This window comes from Myodes glareolus, chromosome 9 (assembly GCF_982192425.1).
Source record: "Myodes glareolus chromosome 9, mMyoGla1.1, whole genome shotgun sequence".
Lineage (NCBI taxonomy): Eukaryota > Metazoa > Chordata > Mammalia > Rodentia > Cricetidae > Myodes > Myodes glareolus.
In genome coordinates this window covers 39,568,452-39,591,644 of record NC_142034.1, presented here as the reverse complement: position 1 = coordinate 39,591,644, position 23,193 = coordinate 39,568,452, and the positions used below count along the sequence as shown (strand labels likewise).

At 44.0% G+C, this 23,193-nt stretch overlaps 1 protein-coding gene and 1 pseudogene across 10 annotated transcripts; both read left to right on the top strand.

Annotated features, from left to right (window-relative positions):
* LOC148120837 (golgin subfamily A member 5 pseudogene) overlaps window positions 1–23,193 on the top strand; it is a 107,073-nt pseudogene that overhangs the window by 12,525 nt on the left and 71,355 nt on the right.
* Window positions 6,451–21,297, top strand: LOC148120842 (schlafen family member 2-like). Of its 10 annotated transcripts, XM_087910176.1 has the most exons (9): window positions 6,451–6,687; window positions 6,856–6,936; window positions 9,457–9,517; window positions 10,006–10,090; window positions 15,150–15,247; window positions 15,658–15,831; window positions 16,936–17,993; window positions 19,352–19,468; window positions 20,335–21,297. In XM_087910176.1, the coding sequence occupies exons 6-9, from the start codon at window positions 15,701–15,703 to the stop codon at window positions 20,853–20,855; spliced, it is 1,827 nt and encodes a 608-aa protein (XP_087766302.1). In that variant the 5' UTR covers window positions 6,451–6,687; window positions 6,856–6,936; window positions 9,457–9,517; window positions 10,006–10,090; window positions 15,150–15,247; window positions 15,658–15,700; the 3' UTR covers window positions 20,856–21,297. The 10 variants fall into 10 exon arrangements, with proteins under 10 accessions (XP_087766302.1, XP_087766299.1, XP_087766300.1 ...); XM_087910173.1 differs by lacking the exon at window positions 9,457–9,517; XM_087910174.1 differs by having other exon boundaries at window positions 9,457–10,090; window positions 15,150–15,227.

The window sequence follows — 23,193 nt, the reverse complement described above, 5'->3', positions numbered from 1 at the left end:
GGCAGTTTTGTTAAGAGTCTCAACCACCAAATACTTAAATGGTGTTCATGAGCAGCTGGTAACTTGCATCTTGGTGGTGGCATGGACCTAGAAACTCCTCAGAATTGTGTCAATAAGTATGGTTCCCGCCAGTACCTCTGCTATGGAGCTAGACTCTCAAAAAGCCGAGGAATGGGCTAGAGCCAGTCACCAAAACCGCAGCTTTAATCCTAGCCATATCACTTAGTAGATTAAAGACTCATGTGGTCAGAAAAAGATGGAGATATACAATAAAGACAGATTCAGATGAAAAGGAAAAACTTCTAAATTGTTTACAGTGTTTGTAAAAATATATGTAGGCTTGGGAGAGAAAAGAAAAAGGATAAAGTCCTTAAGAAGAAATAGAGTAGTACAACGCCCTTAATCCCAGCACTTGGGAGGCAGAGGCAGGCCAATCTCTGTGAGTTTGAGGTCAGCCTGGTCTACAGAGTGAGTTCCAGAACAACCAAAGAGAAACTCTGTCTCAAAAATCAAAAATTAAAAAATAAGAATAAAAGAAAAAGAGTTGAAAAAGAAGCCACATAATGATGGAAAATACAAAGAGAATCTGGACATTGGATGTTATTTGAATTGTTTGACTGCTGAGGAAGGAGCAACAGCTGCTAAAAGACATTTGATTATAAATGCTGCTGGATTAATCCAACCTATATATTTTGAAAATGCCTTGTCTTCGAAATTTAACTCAAAGATATATTACTTTGGAGAAGATGTTTTGTTTTTGTTTCCACAGGAAATGAGAGGCTGTAGATCCATTCTTGGTTAAGAAAAGTAATGTTTGATCAAGGAAGACACCCTTAAAAATCTCCAATGGGAATGGATGATCCAACATTTCAGAGGACCTTCGTTGCAGTTTCCTCTGAATTCTACATTCAGAACAGCCTCAAGACTGCTGGCTGAGACGATCCAGACTCAGAGAATGCTCCAGTCAGGATTTGACTATAACCCTAAATTTTCTTTGGGTCCCCATAAGATTATCAGTGCCTCTAATCATCAGGAAGTAACCAAGACAACTATGTCCACATTCCCAAAAAATGGATTATGGATCCTTGTCTTTGTTTAGTGTGATGGTTACAAGTTGTTATAGATAATGGTCAGAAAAAAAGCTAAACAAAGGAGATTAGATTCAGGGTCTTGTTTCGAAAAAAAAATAGGAAGTTAATGCTGTGGGACAATGCTTCTGTACACTGTAAAGATTTGTCATTCGTTTTGGTGTGGGCAGAGATATTGGGGGCTTAAAGGAAATCTCACACTGGTTCAGAACTGAGAGATAGATAGTTATTTATTAAGGGGAAAAACTTACAAATCAGGATAAACTGCTTGAAGGGTAGATGGAGATCAGATCCAGAACAAGCCGAAGGAGCCATCGGGAACAAGGTGGGTGGGTGGGCAGAGAGAAGAAGAGGAGGCTGATTGCACTTGGGCATCCAGGAAATAGTCTATGAGGCCACGCCCCAGTAGGTGGGTAAACATTCATGCAGCAGTTTGGTTTAGTGAAACACTGATTGACCAATAGCCAGGCAGGAATTATAGGCGGGGCAACCGGACTAGGAGAATTCTGACAAGAGGAAAGTCAGAGATGCATTCACTACCCAGATGCAGATGAAGCAAGATGAGAATGCCTCATTGAGAACAGGTACCAAGCCATATGACTAAACATAGATAAGAATTTGGGGTTAATTTAAGTTGTAAGAGCTATTAATAAACCTGAACTAATAAGCCAAACCAGTTATAATTAATGTGTTCATTGGGATTGATTGGCTATGGGACTGGACAGGACAGAAATTTCTGTCTGCAGAAATTGATACAGGAAGGGATAAGACAGGGTGGAGAGGGGATCTAGGCTTTTTTCGTTGGAGGAATGGAAGAGGGAGAAAGAAGTCACTGCCGGCTGCTTCCCTGCTTCTCTGATCTCTCATGTTTTTACCCCAATATCTGACTCCTGGTTTTTATTGATGAGATTAATTAGATTTATGCTTCAGTTTAGAGTTCATCTAAACCTTTCCCCCCCGTTGCTCTGCAAGGGATTTAGTGTTTTTAAAATACAGTTTCTTCAATCTCAAGTCGGAGCTCATGATATCATACTTACTGTAATGTGATGAATATTGCCCAACAGGAAGAGACGCCTTTGCTTCTTGAGATTAGAAGGGCGGAGGCAGAGAGGGACAGAGAACTGTGCTTTTGTTTTCTAAGAAACAGAACTTAAGTGGAGCAATTGAAAAGAAGCCAACCTCAGCATTTGCCTAGAACTACATTATCTCACAGAGGCAAAATGGAGCTGTGTCCTTCTCAAGTCTTAGGCTTGTATCAGACAGTGTCTGACGCTTGCACTAATCAGGGCTTCTGGAATCGTCTTCTCTTTCAACAGCCAAATACTGTGGATTTTTTCTTTTAATTCTCAGACAAGTTTCTTGCTCAAATTCTCTTGGAGATGGGAAACAGATTCAAATATAATAGGAAGAATTCAGCAAGTGAGGAGTTGGTGACTCTCCCCACTCTCCCACACCAGTGGCCTGGAACACAATCACTCAATTTCTCACACAGGCAGCCCCTACCTGTTCTGACAGTGAGAGTCTAGGCTGCACTTGCACCACCAAGGAGTTGAGGCAGGACTGGGGCTTGGGTTGAACTTCAGAGATCAAACAATGCACCCCACAGAGTCCCTAGTAATCTGGGCATTTTGTCCCCTGTGTATTCAAACCTGAGGTCTCTGGGCACTGGAAGTGACAGAGTTTAAAGGGGATGGGTATGCCCAATCTTTGTTTAATATATATATATTTACTAAAGCATACCCCACCCAAAATTAAAAAAAAACCCTTAAATCAAAGAAACCGAAAAGCTTGTGTTTTCCTGAGATTACTCACTGAGGGAAAGAGCTAGAAAAACAAGAATGGATGTGTGGTCATATTGAGTTTGAAAAGAGCTCCAAAGGAAGCAAAACAGTAGGAGGCTGTAAACTCCTTAGGGCCACTGGAGTCTTTTCTTGCAGGGCTAAGGGGGGGATGCCCTCTGCCTGCACTGGTACAGCAGCTGTTATCATTTTAAAAGTGGCACATGAGAGAAAGGCGCCATGTGACAGAACTCACGTGGGCTTTTGCTGTTGTTGGGGTTTTTTTTGTTTGTTTGTTTGTTTTTTAATTGGGGCAAAGGTTTGGGAAAAGAGTGGAGGGGAGGAGAGGGGAGACTGGACTCTGAAGACAGGAGTGGTGGAAGAGAAGAGAAAGGCAGAGAGAGAGAAAGAGGGAGAGACAGAGAAACAGGCAGAGAGGAAGAGAGACAGAGGCAGGGAGAGTTAGAGAGAGAGCAAGAGAGAAGGGCCAATGCCTGCCTGCACCTTCAGAGGAGCAGCAGGAAAGAGAGAGAGGGGGAACGAGTGGAGCTTGTCTCTAAAGGGGAGCACATAGCTTGTGCACATGGCTCGTGCACACAGACTATGTAGTGACATAGCAACCATAGAACCCTCGGCTGGCCAGGGTACTGCCTGAGTGCATCCTGCCAGGTCCTCAGGGGAAGGACAAAGCAGGTGCCTGGATGCTAACATTCCTACCTTTGCTTATTATAAAAAGTGAGTTAGGGATGGCAAGTGGGGACAGGAAGTGAGGGCACCAAGTTCTCAAGACTGCTTCCTGCTGACTTGTGAGTATCAAACGCTTGGGGACCTAAAAAAGCTGGGGTGCTGGCCACAACATCCTGATGTATGTGGTTGTTTCATTTCTGCCCACTCTGTGGAAACATCTGGCACTGCTTGGACTGAGGAAGATGTTGGCGGGACAGGAGATAAAAGTTAAGTTTAGAGAAAAAAAATTTCTTAGGTCCTTATAATTGAGGGAGGGGGCATCACAAGACCAGGGAAAGTGGGGATCGTACTTATCTGGAGTGAGTCTGAGATGTTCAGGTGGATCCCAGCCGACTCCCTGGAACCTACGAGAACTCTGTGAGTGTGGGAAAGATAACTTTTACACACGTGAGAAACGGCAGCACACTCACACTCACACTCACACCAGACATGATTTTCACTGAAAGCATTAACGCCCTTTCTTCTGCCCAGGAAACTGCGACAGATGTTTGTAGCACAATGCAAAGGACCTTTTAAACCTATAGTTAGTAAGGGAATTAAAGTCCTGAGCTTGTGGCTATGGTGACATGGTGGTAGTATGGTGTGTAGTTCTTCACCAGCGCTAGGTTACTAGCTTATCAGAATCCCATTGAGTACTGTGAAGACGGTTAACTTTTGTAGTCTTAATATCACAGTAGCAAAATGAGAGAGAGAAACGTGTTTCATTCTTCAAACGTCTCAAATCGCTTTCTCTTCACTGGCACTTAAGCCTTTCATCCTCAGACCTTCATAACACGCATTCACACACCTTAAGTCACTTTCTTAGACCCTGAAACACACTGAGATCCGCACATCTTAAGCTGTCTTACCCTCACATAAACTTCACACCGCAAATACCGTCTTTCTATCTAATTCACTAGGAGACACAGGGGGCTGAGCACTGCGGGCAGTGAGTGCAAAGTGAACTCTTTTAAATAAAGGAATGGTAAAGGTTACATGGAAATATGTTTTGAGATTTCTCTTTTCTTGAGTCTCGGAGCAAGGGGAACTGTGCCCGGATTTAGTATTAACTCTAGGAAAGTGAGGCCTGTGACCTGAATTTCACACAGAGACCTGAGGAGGCAGCTGAAGCCTTGGTTGCTGCTGTTAAACTGACAAAGCTACTAGTGATCAAAGGGCATCAGTGTTCTGAGAAGTGTAATGTTTACCTGAGTTTAGCGACTGAAAATGAGAGATGCTCACTTGCTGGCTACCTAGACAGCTACTCCCCAGGGTCCTCCATGCTAGTTGAGGGCAGAGGTCTCAGGGCAACATCAGTCTTCTGCTGTTAGGTCTAGGCCTGCTAGGTCGCAGAAGTTCCAACAGGGACTAGGAATTTGATGGAGGACCAGCCTGCCTTTGTCTAGGCGACAACTCAAGGCAGTCGACTCCCCAGTGTTCTGTTGTTCACGGTCTGAAGAGGGTCTTGGCAGTAGTTGAGGTGAAAGGCAGTTTTTGCTCGGTGACTGGGGTTGCCACTTTTGAAGCAAGTTCCAGCATGACTCAGACTGCCAGTAGACAGGAGGAAATGCCAGGGTTGTCTGCCAAGTTTCACACATATCTGTAACACCCAATTCCGTGTTACCCTCTTCGTACAGTTCGCAGGCATCTGTACCTTATGCGAGTCCAGGCAAAGGCTTGGAGATTGAACAAAAGACACACACACAAGAGACCTGGGTCATTCGTCAGGAGCCAAATGCCACTTTATTCATCATTTCGCCAAACTAATATACTAGGGCCCCAGTAAAGGACTTCCTTCACAGGCGAGAGGAACCTGGCACCGTAGGAATTCCTTTCCATGTGGGGGGGGGGGGACTGGCGTCGTGGGAACTCTTTCCCAGGTGGTGGGAAACTGGCACCATGTAGGAACTTCTCCTGGGCAGGTGGGAAATTACCATACCAAAGATGAACAATGCCCTACAGCTAAATCACCAGGCAGAGTGAGCACAGGGACTAGCAGGAAGCTTCAGCCTGGCTGACCAGAAGTGTCCTTGGAAACGCACCCCAGGGAGTAAGGGGAGACCCGGGCCCTACAAATATCAATGTTAAAATTTAAAAAGTGGCCTGAGAAAGAAAGACACCATGTAACAGAGCTCACATGGAGGGCTTTTTATTGGGGGAAAAGGAATGGGGAAAGGCAGGAGCAGAGGGGAGAGACTGACCTCTGGGGACAGGTACAAAGGAAGGAAAGAGAGAGGCACTGGGGTTGGGGGGCAGAGAGAGAGGCAGAGAGACAGATGAGAGAGAAGTAGAGATAGACACAGGCTCAAAGGCCTGCCTGCCTCTTCAGAGAAACAAGAAGGGAGAGGGAATTGCTGGCGCTTGTCTCTTAAATGGGGGGAAGGGGTGGCATAGGGCACACAGACATTGTGGTGACTTAGTGGCCATAGGATGCTGGGCTGGCCAGGTTTCTGTCTGAAGGCTCCTGCCAGGTGCCCAAGGGCTAATAGCAGCCCTCTGCAGGCCCCTTCCCTCTCCCCAGGACACTCACTGCTCTCTTCCTCCCAGCCCTCCAGCACCTGCCCTTTGTGGCTCTGGGGCTTAGGCTGCTCAGGGCTGGCTGCTAAACATGGAAGGCTGGCGCTCCTGCTAAGAGACCACAAACAGCCCATTTGTTTTCTAAATTAAGTTAGAATGTTTTTCATGCCAGTATTTACTAGATAGGAACAAATTCCCCTGAACCTCTACCCTCCCTTTGCCCTTCTCCTTCCATCTGGTCCCTGTGTTCTCCGCACTTTCACGTTTGTTCGCATGTTGTTTGTTCTTTTTCTTGTCTTCGTCCATTTGAGTGAGAATTACACAGAGTGGGGAAGTTCCCCATCATACTTCCTGGAGTGACGCAAGGCTCAAAGTCCCAGCGTACAGCACAGTTTAATTCATGAAACAAGTCCACTTCAGGGCATCAAGCAACCACACCTTGGCTATATATTAGCCAGTTGCTGTCTAAGAGGTTACCCTGATATCAGACCTCCCGTCTCTCGAAAAGACTGGAAACGAAATAACTGGAAGCCTACCAGTGCTCTGAGCCTCAGTGAACTCAGCTTCCAGGACACTGAGTAAGTGAGCCAGGTCCATTGCAGCATCCTTGACCCAACTGTCTCTCTCTTCCTTTTCCCACCCAATGCCAGGGCCTGTCAGCTTACTGACACCTGGGGGATGTGGAGTGGGGGAGTTGCCAGCACAACCCATCCCTCTCAGGTAAACCCAACATGGTTTCCTTGTAGGAATCTTGACTCCTTGGCATCTTCATAGACTCTTCTGTCAAAGCACGGGCTGCTGAGGACCTGGGAGTCACCGGAGCTGAGGTGAGAGCAAATGTCTTCCTCTCTTAGAGGCTTGGGGTGTTTACTGCTGCTCCACAGAAAGCCGATCCTTCCCCTCCTGGCCACCCTTTCTCTGCTTTCCTACCAACTGCATTTGTGGGAAAGGAAGGACAACTGAATGTCATCCTCTTTACTTCCAAAGAGAGTTGACTGGACACCCTGAACCCCAGTTCCCTTCTGAGAGAATGTCCCCAAACCCAATGCTACAATGTCAGAAGGAAACCTGGTAAATTAGACCCAGGGCTCCAGGACTTGAGTGAGCTTTATGTCACTCTTGGGAATTGGTGAACTCTGGCGTCTGCCTTGGTTTTGAAAGACAGAATCGCAGCCGTGTGCCTGAAGGTAATGAATATAAACTATAGTCAGTTTTCATAGACAGGCCCTTGAACTGAGATGGTCATTGCCCCAGGCTAGCCCACAGCTCCTCTAAATGTGACTGCATGGTAGCACTCTCGGGTTTTATAATCTTAGGGTCACTGTCATTTTGCACTTCGGTGTGAGATATGACTTCCGCCTCTTTCATTGTGGATGGTGATCTAGGGGTGCTGGCTTAGGACTGGACCTGGTAAGGAGGGTGCAGGACAGGAGGGGCTGGTAAGGAATGAGGAACCAAGACTGCTCAGCAGTGCAGAGAACAGGGTGGGGCTGCAACTACTAACTGGGCAGAAAGGAAACTGTTTCTTTCTCGGCAGTACAGTCGCTTTAGACCCAGTGTAGTTTGGATGAGGTTTTGTTTTAGTATTTTAGAGGGGAGGGAGGCAGACAGGGTCTTAGTGTGTACCCCAGGCCGGCCTGTGATTCACAGCGTGTGTTCTGCCTGCCTCAAGCTCAGGATGCCCACAGCAGGCTCCCAAGGCCAACACCATGCTTGGCTCCTTGCAGCCTTTTAGATGGAGATGAGGATCTCTGGCAGGACACTGGGCAAAGTGACTCACATCTGGGGCTGCTCTCCTGTGTAGAAATTGGTACTGACTGGCGCTAACACACACTAAGTAGCTCTCCCGTGAACCAGAATGCTCATCAGAGTGAGAACACACAACTTCCTGCGAGTTTCTAGCTCAGTTACATCACATGAACATCATGGTTAGGCATTCAGTCTACATTTGAGTGATCACACACATCTGGCTTCCTCGCTGTTCATCTCCTGGGAGACCAGACTTTTTTCTTTAGCCTGACTATGAACTTTCAGCAGTGTGTTCAATGCTTTCCTTAGCTGGGACCTATCTGAATGTATGGCCAGTCTGAACTCAACTTGGGACAGTGTTTTCCTCCTTGCTCGGGGTACTTGGAGAACATAGAGGAATGTGCTGGTTTATAATGGATATGGAACCCCAGGCCTGTGTCCTATCAGGTACTGCATGTGCCTCCACAGATCTGCCCAAGAGAAAATTGTTGTTCGGGAAACCCCAATGGTGAATATAAAATATATAAGCAGTTTTATCACTTGACCTAGTAATTCAGCTTCCAGAAACTTCTCTAGTGTTCTTCTCTAGTGTTCCTATGGTTTTGCAGTCTTAGATGACTTTTTTACCTTCTTGTAAAATGAGTCACAAATTCAGATGCATCCTCATGGTTTTAGTTGAATTGGATTCCTGGAGTCAAAACAAACTTCTTTCCCGCAAGATTTTATTACTTCAGGATTTTATTTTTTGCTTTCTGTGATTTAATTATTTTGTGTATCTTCTCAGGATTCCCACTACCAAGCATATTAGATGTTTATATTCCTTCACCACATCTACATGTAGATTTGAGGATATTTATGAGAGAACCCTTGGACCTAATGAAATTCAGTAGTTGTGGCCAGGAGGGTTGACTCATGCCTTTAATTCCAGCACTCAGGAGGCATGGACAGGTGGCCAACCTGGTGGGTAGAGGCCAGCCAAGAATACATAGAATTACAGAGAATACAAGAATACATAGAAGACCCTATCTCAAAAAGCATAAATATAAAAACAAAATATAAATAAATAAAAAATTAGTGATATGATTAGTATTCTCCTGCCTCAGTTATGATTACACCTGAACCTCACATATATTACTCTAACCGTCTGGAAGCCATCTCCAATCTCAGCTGTCATGATATTATGAAGTACTGGTACATTGATATGAATATGAAAATGAGCAGATTACAAGAACTGGGAATAGTGAGCCACCATGTGGTTGCTGGGAATTGAACTCAGGACCTCTGGAAGAGCAGTCAGTGCTTTTAACCTCTGAGCCATCTCTCCAGCCTTAGGAAGGGGGAGTGGTATAAAAAATCAGAGCATGGTGGCTCACCAACATTCCTAACTACAATTCCGGGTATCTCTCTTCAGAACTCCATGAGCACCAGTCCTATGTGTGGAACCCATACATACGTGAATTAAATTAATCATTTTGAAAAGCTACAGTTTTCAGGGTTTTGACAGAAGCCGCTAATCATTATTTTACAAACTAATTGTAAATGAAACATGACTGCAAGGCAAAACAAAATTCTAAACTTTCTTCTTTGATTTTTGCAAGGATGGCAAACCATGATGAACTTGCCCATGAGGGAAAGAAAACCCATCATGTCGGTGAAATGGTACTTCCTTCAGCTGTAGGTTAATGGATGTGCTGCACGGTGTTCTATCCAGAACAGTCCACACATCAGGGCAGATCTTGGCCGTTGAGCTGCGACCCAGCACTTTCCCCTCCTTTCATGAAGTTGCAGAAAACTGACACCAGAATTTTTCAACAATGATGTTAAGAAGAACATCATAGGTGCAGAAGCTGAAGTCAAATGCTAACAGATTGAATTCTGCCCTAGAAATAACAACAGAGTGATGGGTGTGCCCATGATCATGGGTACTTGGGAGGCTGAGGTGGGAACAAGGTTGGAGGCCAGAATTCGGGTAACTCTGGGCAGAGAGAGGAGGAAGACAAAGGAACAAAACTGCTTCAATCCGTCTATGGAAACATTAAACAAACAAACAATAACAACAACAACAAAACAAAACCAGAACTCATGAAGGTGAAGTATTTATCCAGGAGAAGCCACATTCGGCACTGAAGGAACTCTCGTCCTTGCAGGGCTCCTGCTCTGGAGGAGGCTGCACAACGTGAAATTCCCTCCCTTGAGCAAAAAGGACTTCAAGCAACTAGATTCCAGCACAAGGTAGGGTGAGCCAGGTTCACACCAGCATCCTGCAGACTCATTGTATTTCTCTTTCTGTCCTCTTCTCAAGAGCAGGTCCTGTCTATTGCTCTGGGATGAATAGGGCTTGATGGTTCAACAACCCACCGTCTCATATAAACCCTGGAATGTTTCTGTCCCTCCTACTGTCTTTGACTTCTTGGCATCTCCACAGCCTCTTCTTCCAAAGCACAAACTTCTGGGGACCTGGATGCTGCCGGAGTTTGGTGGAGCAAACGCTTTCCTCTGTTTGCAGGATGGGGAGAAGTTAATGGTACCAAATTTTGCTTGGTCAACAACAGAGTTCCTCAGACCTATGTTTAGCCCTTAGTGCCACAAAGATGTAGTTTAATCTTGGTAGCTCCATGAACAGCCAAATTATGTCTCTAAGAGATGGGGCAACCTGAAGGGGCTCTGGAGATCTACACACACCTCTTCTTTCCAAGCCTCACCAGTCAGACTTGCATCAAGCATCAATGATAACTTGTATTATTTGTATAAGGTTATCCACATTTCAATGAACTTAATTTTACTGTACGTAGTTCCTATGTGAATCCTCCAGTCTGAATCCACCTCATTTCTGTTGATAGCAATGGAAAGAAGGAAGGATGAAGAAAAACTGACAAGGATAGATGGCTCAGCAATTCAGAGCACTGGTTGCTCTTCTAGAAGACCTGGTCCTAGCACCCACAGGGCAGCTCACAACCATTTGTAACTCCAAGTCAGATGTCCTAATGTCATCTTCTGGCTGCCAAAGATACCAGGCTCATTTGTCATTCACAGACATACACAGCGGGAAAAAAAACTACTAAAAAAATTTAAACTCATTATACATGCAGCACTCTTAAACATGTTTTTTTTAAGATTTATTTTATTATTATGTACATTGGGGCTTTGCCTACACGTATGTCTGTGAGATTCCCTAAAACTGGAGTTACAGACAGTAGTGAGCTGCCATGTGGATGCTGGGAATCGAACCCAGGCCCTTTAGGAAGAACAGTCAGTACTCTTAACCACTGAACAATCTCTCCAGTCCCACTTAAACATGTTTAAAGAGCTAAAAACCTACAGGACATAAAAGAATCCTGAGCATCCACACCAAGCTGGCAAGGACAGCACAAGTGACTCAGGCAAGCTCGGTTCCCCGAAGTCAGATGAGCTCAGTGGGGTTAGCTCACAACAGGGACAGGCTAGGAGAGTTGCATTTATTTCCCATTGGCCAAGACACTGAGTGCCCCACCTCATCCTCCCACATCTCTGTAGCTCCCCTTGTCCAAGGTGTCTTCGCTGTCGTTTTGTGTGAGAGTGCCCCCTAGCGTCAGTACAGCAAAGCAGCTGCAGTTCAAAACACCTCAGGCTGGAAGTTAGGCTGAGAAAATTGATTTGTTGGTGGTGGTGATGTTTTCCCTCTACAGGAGCCTCTTTCTTATTGATTGGTATTCGTTTTTACTGAATAAGGGGCTTCACTCTGACGTTGTCACCCATGAGATGTCCTTTGATCATGGGAACCTCTCTTTACTCTCTCTTCTCCTCCTCCCCTTCTGCTCCTCTTCCTGCCCTTGTACTTTAATACCTTTTAGGGGTTTTATTCTGCATGTGAGAGTAAACACATGATGTCTGTCTTTCTGAATCACTTCACTTATTACACTCCTCAGCTCCATCCACTTTCCTGCAACGATGCACTTCATTCGTCCCTATGGCTGAATAAACCCTCAGTACAGAGTGAGGATGTAGTCGGCTGGATTGTGCATCGCCAGCCGTGTGTTCCTCATCCACTCGCCTGCTGACAGGCTCTTTGAATCAGCAGCTTGGTGCCTGAGGAAGGCGACGTACATGAGTGTACGTGTGTGTGTGTGTGTGTGTGTGTGTGTGTGTGTGTGTGTGTGTGAAGTGCATGATGACATGAATTCTTAGGTCATATACCCGGAACTGTAACTTCTGTTTTTTTATTTTATTATCTTGAACAGAACATCTTTTCTTTATTTTTGGATAATTTCATGTGTGTAACAATGTATCCTGATCATATGCACCCTTCCTCCCCTTCTCCATTCCTAACACTTTCCTGCCTTATCTTCTCTCTCTTATTAATTAATTAACTGTGACCCACTGAGTCCAGTGAATGCTGCCTGTTGGACATGGTGTGGCTTTGTTGGCTTGGTCTGGTGCCTGTGCTGACACTATGGGGAGTTCATGAGTACAGAGGCCTCGTCCTGTCCTGACGACAGCACTTCTCCATATTCCACCTCACCCTCCTGCTTTTACAATATTTTAGTGGATTTATTTATTGGTGTGTGTGTGTGTGTGTGTGTGTGTGTGTGTGTGTGTGTGTGTGTACACAGAGGTCAGGAGAGGATCCTTATCCTTGGTCCTGGGGCTGCAGATGGTAATGCTCTGCCACTCAGTGCAGTGAGACAAACCTGAGTCCTCTAGAAGAACAGCAAGTTCTCTTCAACACGACCCGTTTCTCCGGCTCCAGCTCTCAGCCCCGACATTCTTCATGTGCCGTCTTCTGCACTGGTCCCCAAACTGACGTTTAAAAAGAGCAGTCAGTAGTCAGTTCTTCTCAACACTTGGAGCAGTAATGAGCCTCTGTATTATCGACTGGTTCACAGCAGAGGGAAGCTCTTCAGGCGAAGGTTGAGTGCAGCAGTAATCCAAGTGTACAACTATTATGGGAAAATTGTGCTTAAAATAATTTTTAAACATTAATTTATTTTGTATATATTGGTATTTTGCCTGCATGCATGTCTTTGTACCACATGTCTAAGCCACCATGAGGATGCTGGGGGTTGAACATGGGTCCTCGGGAAGACCAACCAGTGCTCTAAACTGCTGAGCCACCTTGGATTCTGCTGATCTTGGCATGCACTGTCCTGCTGAGGACTGAAGGCTACTGTTCCTGTAGTGTCCTGTTGAACACAGAAAGTGAAGCTCCACTGCAAGATGGGGTTACCCTGGCTGGGATTCTGAGGACTAACTGCTCTAGGGAGAGATAAAAACCAGGATAGTCACTTTGGAAAATAAATTCAATAATTAAATATAATATAAAGGAACAGGCAAAATTTTTAAGGCTACACTAATTGAATTTTTGAAAATTTTTGGAAAAGCCCAATACCAGACCAAGCAGACAGAAAAACAAATCAGAAAACTGAAGAAAAACCAATGAAATCACCAAGCCAGGGAGCATCAATAGGAACTATGGTTTTTACCTAAATCTCCATCATTTGAGTTTACCACAAAGACTTGTTGACTGAGATTTCTGTCCCACCCAGTCCTGAAGACATTCAGTCCTAAAAAAACACACAGAGGTTTACGTTAATTATAAAACTGATTGGCCCATTAGCTCAGTCTTCTTATTAGCTTTTATAACTTATATTAGCCCATTATTCTTGTCTAAGTTAGCCACATGGTTTGGTACCTTTTTCAGTGAGGCAGTCTGAGTCATGACTGAAGGCTGCAGATCCTCTTCCCAGAATTCTCCTGTTCTCATTGCTCCACCTCTACTTCCTGCCTTGTTGCCCTGTCTCTACTTCCTGCCTGGTCACCCCACCTATACTTCCTGCCTGGCTACTGGCCAATCAGCATTTATTAAACAAGTACAAGAAACAAATCTTACAGGGTAAAACCATTGTCCTACAGCACTCCCCCCCCTTTTTTTCAAAACAAGAACACTGAATTGATTCTCCCTTGTTCAGCTTTCTTCCTGATCATTAGCCATAACAACCTGTAACCAACACTCTAAACAAAGAAAAATATCCATAGTCCATTTTTGGGAAATGTGGGCATAGTTTTCCAGGCAACTTCCTGCTGATTGAGGGTGCTGATAATCTTACAGGGACCTAAAAAAGGTTTAGAATTATGATCAAGTCCTGACTAGAAAATTCTGTGAGGCTTGATCATCTCAGGCAGCAGTGTTGAATCTGTCTTGGATGTAGAACTTAGACATCTGGGTCATCCACTCCTATCGGAGATTTCTCAGGGGGTCTTCCTTGATCAAACCTGATTTTTCTTAACTCGGAATGAATCCACAGCCTCTCATTTGCTGTGGAAACAAAAGCAAAACCTCTTCTTCAAAGTAACATACCTGTGGCTTCAATTTTGAAGTCAAGACATTTTCAAAATACCTCTCTTAGATTAATTTAGCAGCATTTATAAACAAATATCTTTTAGCACCTGTTGCTCCTTCCTCAGCATTCAAACAACTCAAAGAGAACATAATAGCATACAGTATCCAGACTCTCTGTATTTTTTATCTTTACATAACTTTATTTTAACCTCTATTTCTTTTATTTTTAATTTAATTTTTGGCTTTTTTGAGACAGGGTTTCTTTGTGTATCTTTGGCTGTCCTGGAACTCCCTCTGTAGACCAGGCTGTCCTTGAACTCATAGAGATCTGCCTGCCTCTGCCTCTCAAGTGCTGGGATTAAAAATGTATGCCACCACACCTTGAGCTCACAGAGTTCTGTCTGCCTATGCCTCCCAAGTGTTGGGATTAATGGCATGTGCCACCACATCCAACTACTCTCTTTTTTATTTTAAGGATTTTATCCTTTTTTTTCTTTTCTTTCCCAAGCTTACACATATATTTTTTAAACACATTCTAAACCCTTTAGAGGTTTTCTTCATCTTTGAATCTATCTTTACTGTATATATCTCTCTCTTTTTCTGACCACATGAGTCTTTAATTTGCTAAGAAATATGGCTATGATTAAAGGTGTGATTTGACAGCTGGATCCTGCCCAATCTCAGCTTTCTGAGATTCCAGCTTCATGACAGAGGTGCCAGCTGGAGCCATGTTTATTGCCACAACTCTATGGCATTTCAAGATATATGCCACCACCAGGAAACATGCTGTTGGCTATTCATAAACAGCATTTAAGTGTTTTGTGGTAGAGCCTCTTAAAAGGGCTGCAAAGGTTTTGCAGCTAAAGCTGAGTCAGGAAACCTCTCTTAAATAAGACTTATTTGCCTCTAGTAAGCAGAGTACACCTGAGAAAATGCTGCTATCAATAAGCCATGCTTAACTCTATTCTTTTTTAGGTAGAATAACTTCACAAGCTCTCTCAGGCTTTATGTGGATGCAGCTGTCCAGATGTTGGGCACCATTTGTTGACCGAGGTTTGGAGTCAGATGTTGGGGTGAAAGCCTGCTTTCTCTTATGTTGTCTCAAAGAAAACTCCTCCAAATGAATGTCCCTCGCTTCTACTTCTTGTGCCTCTCTCTCCATCCTCCTGATTCCCTCTTACTCTCTATAATTATTTTTTTTCCTTTTATGAGATTACATACTCTGTCTCTTGATCTATGGTTGATTTCATTTAAAGCTATTGACAATGTTCAAGCAGAAAGCTCTATGATTAAAGGTTGCTTGCGGGCTGAGCAACACCACAACTAGAAATAGGTTTTTCCAGTAAGTAATGCAATCTTGGGGTTCACAGTGTGATCAAATATCTTGCAACAAGGAACTGAAAAACAAAACAAACCCCACAAAGTCCATCATTGTATGGATCACTATCATGTAGGCTAACATGGTAATTGTATTTGTCCCCAGGATCTGACATCAGAAAGCAGTTGAGAAGTTATTGAAAGAAATAATGGCTGGGAACAGCCCAATGTTGGTGAAAGCTGTGAATCCACAGACACTCATAGAGCCCTCTGGTCAACTCTTGGGAAATGTTCCCCAGGGAAGACTGCCTGCCAGATCAGGACATTTGAAAGACCTAAAGTATGTGAACTAACTGATTTGTCATGGAGGGAAGAAACTAGGAAGCAGCCCAGAAGGAAAGTCAGAAGCTCAGAGTCCTAGAACAGAGCAGAGCATTCCTAAGCAATGGCACAAAGAAGACTTCACAGGATTAGAAACAAAAGTCCTGAGAAAATGAAAAGAGAAAATCAAGACCCCAGAGTGTAGAAGCAACACCTGAAGGGAGATGGAGAGTAGGGAACCCCTACATTAAAGGAAGTAAGGAGCTATAGTGTGCCCATGGAGAATGCTCACCTCACAAATGCAAAGCCCTGAGTGTCATCCCAACCTCTATGGGGAGTGGAGACTATGGGACATGCTCACATTCAGTGAATCAAACCAGTCCTAGAGAGACAAATCTCAGACATTTCCTCTCGGTTGTGCTTCCTAGAGTTTATAGATTATACATCCATAAAATCTTGAGCGTGTATAAGACAGGAAAGAGGAGGTGAAATTGTATAAGGAAACATAGGGGACAGATGGGTCAGGGATGTCAAAAATAGGTCAGATAGAATGTATTCAGGGTGCAGTCTTCACTTACATTACATGTCCTTCTCTTGGGGCTGGAGAGCTGGCTCAGTGCATAAGAGCTCTTGTTGCTCTTACAGAGGACCCTGGATAGATGTCCAGCACTCATGTGGGCTCACAACCACCAAGAAGTCTAGTCTGATTAATCCAATACCCTTTTCTGACCTCCAAGGGCACCAGGCACACCTGTGGAGCACATACATACATGCAGGCAAACACATATATACATAAAATATTCAAATGAATAAACCACAAATTTTTAAAGTTCATTACACAACACAGTATCACAAATGATGAAAATCCACAAAGAATGTTATTAGTTTAAAACTATTAGAAGAGGATTATATACAATCGTGACAACCAATTTTAAAATTTAGCAAGTTTACAGGTTACAATAGTCTGTTCAAAATTGTTTAGACAGTCCCTAAATAAACATCAGGTCCAATCTTCTCATTTAAGTAATCCAGAGCAGCTCAGGTGCTTGTGCTGTGTGTTCTGTAAAGCAGAGCTGGCTCTCACTGGTTGGCTCCTGCTCTAATGGCTCTGTCTGTTTTACAGGAAAGGACTTCATCTGGGAAAGAGAGCAAGTACTCAGGAAATGAGCATCAACATTGACCAGGAGACGGACTATGCTGAACTGGTTGTGTCTGTAGGAGAAATCACACTGGGAGAGGAGAACAGGAAGGCAATGAAAAATAAACAACTGAAAGCAAGAGAGGCCCACAGCATCTCACAGGCTGTGTGCGCTCTGCTGAATTCTGGAGGGGGCGTGGTCAAGGCTCACATTCAGAATTCAAATTACAGCTTCATCAGAGATGGAATAGGACTGGATTTGGAAAAATCTTTTCATAAAATGCTTTCAATTCCTCATAAATACCGAGACTACATACAGAACAAAGGGTACTTTTTAATTTTTGTGAAACCATGGATCCCGGATATCTCTGGTCAATGTGTCCTCACCTTGAAAACCAATTTCTATGTGAGAAATTTGTCAACTTCAGGTGAACAGAAAGGTCCTGATGCAGTGCAGTCCCTCAAAGCAAAGAAAGACTCTGAAGGGAGGTCATGTTCAAGACAGAGCTTGCCTGGATTATGTGACTCTGATAAACGCCTTGCTACGTTTTTTAACAGAGAAAAGTTGACCCTAGAGGAGCCATTCTGTTTCACTGAATCCAAACATGCAGAAGTTAAAATGTCCCCTAAAGGAAAGATTGAAAAAATGATTTTAGAGATTCTCCCTAAAACTGTGTCTGCATTCGCAAACACTGATGGGGGATATTTGTTCATTGGTTTAGATTCAAAAAAAGGACAAATAATTGGTTTTGAAGCAGAGAAAGCATACCTTGAGAATCTAAAGAGTGAAATAGAGAAGTGCATCAGACAGCTGCCTGTCGGTCACTTCTGTGACGAGAAGCAGGAGAAGATACAGTACACATGCAAATTCATCCCAGTCCTGAGAGAGGGAGCCGTGTGCTCATATGTGTGTGCACTCAGAGTGGAGAGATTCTGCTGTGCTGTGTTTGCTGCAGAGCCTGAATCCTGGCACGTGGAAGACGGCTGTGTGAAGACGTTTACCTCAGAGGAATGGGTCAAGCTCCAGATGGAAGCTACACCAGGTTGGAGAAGGGGAATTAACAATCACTTTCTAATTGGCTTGGGAGTTGGAAGATTGTTCTCTTGGACCTGGGCAACACCAAACTCCTCATTTACTGATCTCTGCTAGATACTATCCATAGCTCACAACCTTCTGTTTCTTTTCCCCACTTAGGACATTCCCTATGGAAAGTATGTTAGCAGTTTTCAGTAATACTGTGAGCTATTTCTTTCACAATGACCAAGTGTGACACAGCCTGCTTCTCCAGTGGCCAGGACTGAAGCACAAAGAGAAAAGGACCTGCCTCATAATTCCCATAAGGGTTTTGTCACTTCCACAGTGTATTAAGCTGAGATTCTTGCCAAGAAACAGGCCATAAGCAAAATGCAGCCCAACATTTTGCAACAGAATCCTAAAAGTGGTTTCCATAAGAAAGCTGATCAGCAGAGCCTCTCATGAACCCTGTCCTGTCTACTTCCTGAATTTCTGTTCATCCACCCAGAGTTGCCTATCGAGTTCTCCCTGCCTCTTTCAGACTATATCTAGCTTGTCTGTCCATATCCCTCCTACTGTGAAGGCTTCTGGAGCCCACCATGGATTGTCTCCATTACCCCGGGTCCTGTGGTAACCTGTGTTCATTTCAGAAACCCCACCATCTAACCTGTTCCTTTGTGTTTCTTTGCCTCTTTATTGCCATTTGTGTCTGTCTTAAAACTTTTCCTTCTCATATTTGTATACAAAATAGGACCCTAGATTTTCTCAAAAGAAAAAATGCTGGCCTTTTAACTCCCTTAGACTAGGAAAGCCTCGGTTGACATGAGCACGGGAAACTTCTGCAGTCTCCCAGTGCCAGCTTCCCCATCTCTTCAGAAACCCACTCCTTTCCCAGCCTTTATTCCTCTTAGACTTACCAGCTTTAAAAAGAAACCAACCTGGGGACATATCTGAGGTGACAGAGTGCTGGCCTAGCATCCAGAAGCCCTGGATTCAATCACTCTGATCTGTAAACTCATAAATTGGGCGTGGTGGTGCACTTGCTGCCCAAGGTCCACATAGTGGGTTTGCACCAGCATGGTCTATGGATGTCTGTCTAAATTTTAAAAAGCATAGAGTAAAAAGAGACTCATTTAATTGTTGATGCCTTCAATTACTATTACTGCTCTTTCTGCTGTTGTGTTTTCTGTAAGTGTTGTGTGGAAAACTTAACTATCATCAAAGCTCAATTTTGCAAATTTTGTTTGACGTCAAAATCAAAACTCACTATCTAACCCCACTTTCTCATAGGAAAACACTGATCAACTGAGACTGTTAATACACATTGCACTGATTAGAGAACAGAGTGGACTGTGGGAAATATAACATTACCTTTTCTCTTCTCAGGTTTCTTCAATCAAGAAGATAAACAGACCCTTCAATCAAGCAGCCCACCACCATGTACCTGTAGCTGCTTTGCTACTGACATTCCAGAAGCCCAGCAACAGAGTGCCTGCCTTCCAGGTAGTGTCACTGTGCCTTCCTAGGTTGGTTGCTGTGACTGTGTTCAGGCCTCCTTGCCTCAATAGGTCTCTGTGCTGAAGTCTGTTTCCAGGCTTCCTGCACTGGGATTGACACTTTTTTTCAGGTCCCAAGAATATCTTTGTCTCAAACAGTAAGCATCCCAATGCACGCTGCCAGCCCACAAGTACACATACAAGATAGCACTTGGCTACATGTAACATTCTGACATAGGAGGACAGACAAAACGGACTTCCTCTACAATGTCAACCTGACAGGTAGAAGGTGACAGTGTCCCTTCAAACTCCTGTACTGGAAACAGATTTTCAAGAACTATGGATTGACCCTATGGCCATGATTGCCAGTCTGTGCTCACAGAGAAGTCTAGCCTACCTTGTGTTCTCCTTTGAGCATCCTCTCTCCATCACTGGAGCTCTGGGAATGTGCTCTGCTCCCTCCTTTGCTCTGTGGAGCCATCCTGTTTCTCCTCGCTTTCCTCCTGTCTCATCACCTCTTTGGTGCTTCCTAATGCCTGACTTTTCTGTCTTCAGCACTAGGTCTGTCCTTTGCTCCCCTGACTCTTCCGATTCATTGAGTACCAGAGCAGGCTCCTGATGCACCATGTTATAGAAACAGCAAGAATATGAGTGTTCAGCTGCTTCCAAAGCTCTCTCTTTGCAGAGACTGAGTTTCTAAGTCCCCCTTGCACTGCTGCCCTTCTGTTCTTGAATTACCGTTTGGTGTCTTGTGTGTTCACCTTCTGGGTTGTGATGCAAAGTGTGGGACTTACCAGCTGCCTGGTGATAGCTCATACAGGACATTCATGACATTTTTGTTTTATAATTTGGTGTATTTATTTATTTTTCTAGTGCTGTCTAGAAAGGTGCCATGCCCTCCAGAAGGCCTCCGCATGGAGCTGTGCTCAGAACATGAAAGATATGGGCAGTTACTTCAGACGGAGCTGGGCTCACTTCGTCAGGGAAGGCTGATCATCTCTAAGAGCTTGGCTTTAAGTCTGGGCTTGCAGAGGAAGCAGGAAGTCATCTTGGATGTGCTTCATATTTCCCAGGACAGTCTCCTGACCCTGCACAGCTTTGTCCAGGGAGAGGAGGAGCTGGAAGGCGACAGCTCTGTTCTGAGGGACCTGGGCGCTAAGTTAAAGAACGATTGTAAACAAACTGCACTAACTTTAAAGCAGAAGCTGGTGAATCTTGGCGGTTTCACTGGGAAAATAGGTGTTGCGATAAAGATAACGTACTTGGGTCATAGAGCAGTGTCTCTATATGATTCAAGCTCGATAATATGTTACCCCATAGAGTATTATCTGACAACCAAGACAATAAGGGACTTAGAGAAGGCCCTTGCTAAAGTCTTAGTGATAGTGGACTGACGTAAAACTGTAGTGAGTGACCAGTTTACCTTTGAAATTTTAAACACACAGAGTTAGATACTTTACTTTTCAAGGATTGTCATAACTCATGTTTGAGACTGCCTGTTATAGAAAATACACTTTGGTGCTATGACATTTCACATTTTGTAAGTGATAATATTCTCTCATTCTATTAAAATAAGGTAAATATGTGTTTGAATAACTTCACAGGGATAGAAATAAAATTCTGGAAAGGGATTGGCTATTAAAGACGGCAATGGTAAAACAGGGTTTTAAAAATCTGTCCATAAGCTGGGGATGTTGCCCATGCCTTTAATTTCAGAGTTTGGAGGGAGGCTGGTCATCTAAGTCTACATGGAGAGTTCCAGGACTGCTAGGTGTGTGAAGAGAGACCATGCTTCAAAATAAATACATAAGGAAATAATTAAAAGGCAAAACCATATCCCAATCTGGTGTAGGAGTTCTTTCTGTTTGTGTGTTGCTTTCGTTGGTTAATAAATAAAGAAACTGTCTTGGCCTAGTTGATAGGGCAGAACTTAGGTAGGCAGAAAAAACAGAACTGAATGTTGGGAGGAAGAAGGGCAGAGTCAGAGAAGCCATGGATCCTCTGCCTGAGACGGACGCTGGTTAGAATCTCTGGTAAGCCACAGCCATGTGGCAATACACAGACTAATGGAGATGGGTTAAGTTAATATGTAAGAGTTAGCCAATAAAAAGTTAGAGGTAATGGGCCAGGCAGTGTTTAATTTAATACAGTTTATGTGTGGTTATTTTGGGTGTAAGCTAGCTGGGTAGCCTGGACATCTTGCAATAATTGGTGGCCCAACATGGCAAACTAACTTCATGTAAAACCTAAGAGGGCTTAAAAAAGAATTATAGAAAAAATACAGAGTTTAACACAACTTCTTGCTGCTTACTGGCAAGAAGCAGTAAGCTTCTTAAAGCCCCTAGAGATATTTTCCTGATCCAGCCATAGCAGTAAAAAAGCTGCAGTGGTTTTGAAATGCCGGATTTATGGGCTATGCTGCCAGTGTGACCTCTGGCTCTTTCAGAAGACCAAGCACTTGGATGGGGGTTTGTGAGCATCGTGCTGCATGCAGCTTGCTTGATGGCAACTTGGACTGACTGTGTGCTTGGAATTGGGGCACAATGGGCTCCACCATGCTGGATTGTGCAGAGCACAGGCAGGAACTACCGTATTTACAATAATAATGGTGCAGCTTAAGTTTTAGACTGGACAGGCAAACATGTGTTAGCATATTTTCCTGACTAATGGCGCAACTTAAGTTTTTAAGAAGCGCTTAGCATTTTAAGACGTGCTCCTGGACAGTAAAGAATTACAGATTCACATTAGGACAGATTCAGACATAAAAGACCTAAAAATGAGTCACAGTGTTGGATAAATGTATGTAGGCTTGAGAGAGAAAAGAAAAAAAGAGTATAGAGAGTCATAAAATAAAGTTAATGCTTTAAAAAAAAGGATAAAGTCTTTAAAGAGACAGAGTAATCGAGTAAAAATAAGCCACGTAAAGATGAAAAATTCACAGAGAGTCTGGATTATGTATATTGTGTTTTCTTTGAATTTTTTGACTGTGAAGGAGGTGTCTGCCGCCTGCCCTGACTCATTTCTGTTGGAGGTAACTGTTGAGCCAGTGTGTGGGAGTCCGTCGCTGAGTAGTTTTCTGCTGCAAAGCGACGCTGTACAGTTTGCACTGTGAAAAGCTCACCGTGTTTGTGACGTCGAGGACTTGGTGAAAGATGATAGAAGGTCGTGGGCAACAAATGAGAGGCTGCTGCAGTGCATATCAACCTGCCTGTTTCCCTCATAGCCAGAAGGAGCGGCTCCCAGCAGACTCCTCTCCTGTGTCATTTGCCCGGGTTCATCCTCAGTGTACTCAGACAAAACGTTTGGGCACAGGTGCTTCATGGCGTGCCCTGGTGTGGTTGGTGCTTTTGCTGTTTTGAAACAGGCTCTCATTGTGTGTTCCCTGGTGGCCTGGAACTCTGGGTCCAAGTGATCATCATGTCTTTGCCTACCAAGTAGCTTGAATTCTAAAGACTTGTGCCCCTTTGCTTTTTAAATGAACTTTATACCAGAGGTGTAGATATTGCTGGATTTTGTATCTTTTCTTTCTTTTTTACTTTTCCTCCCCAAGACCAGATTCCTCTGTGTAACCTTCAGTGTCCTGGAACTCACTCCATAGACCAGACTGACCTAGAACTCACAGAAATCAGCTTGCTTCTGTCTTCTGAGTGCTGGAATTAAAGGCATGTGCCACCCCCCCCCCCCAGCCTTTGTATTTCTTTTCCGACACAATGGTGTCTTCATAGGTATCCA

Bases quoted from the DNA above. Each gene is read 5' to 3' on its own strand.
- LOC148120842 (XM_087910177.1), top strand. From the start codon at position 15,701: ATGGCTGGGAACAGCCCAATGTTGGTGAAAGCTGTGAATCCACAGACA. The intron at 15,832-16,935 runs GTATGTGAACTA...TCTGTTTTACAG, and splicing joins GGACATTTGAAAGACCTAAA to GAAAGGACTTCATCTGGGAA. The intron at 17,994-19,351 runs GTTGGAGAAGGG...TTCTCTTCTCAG, and splicing joins CCAGATGGAAGCTACACCAG to GTTTCTTCAATCAAGAAGAT.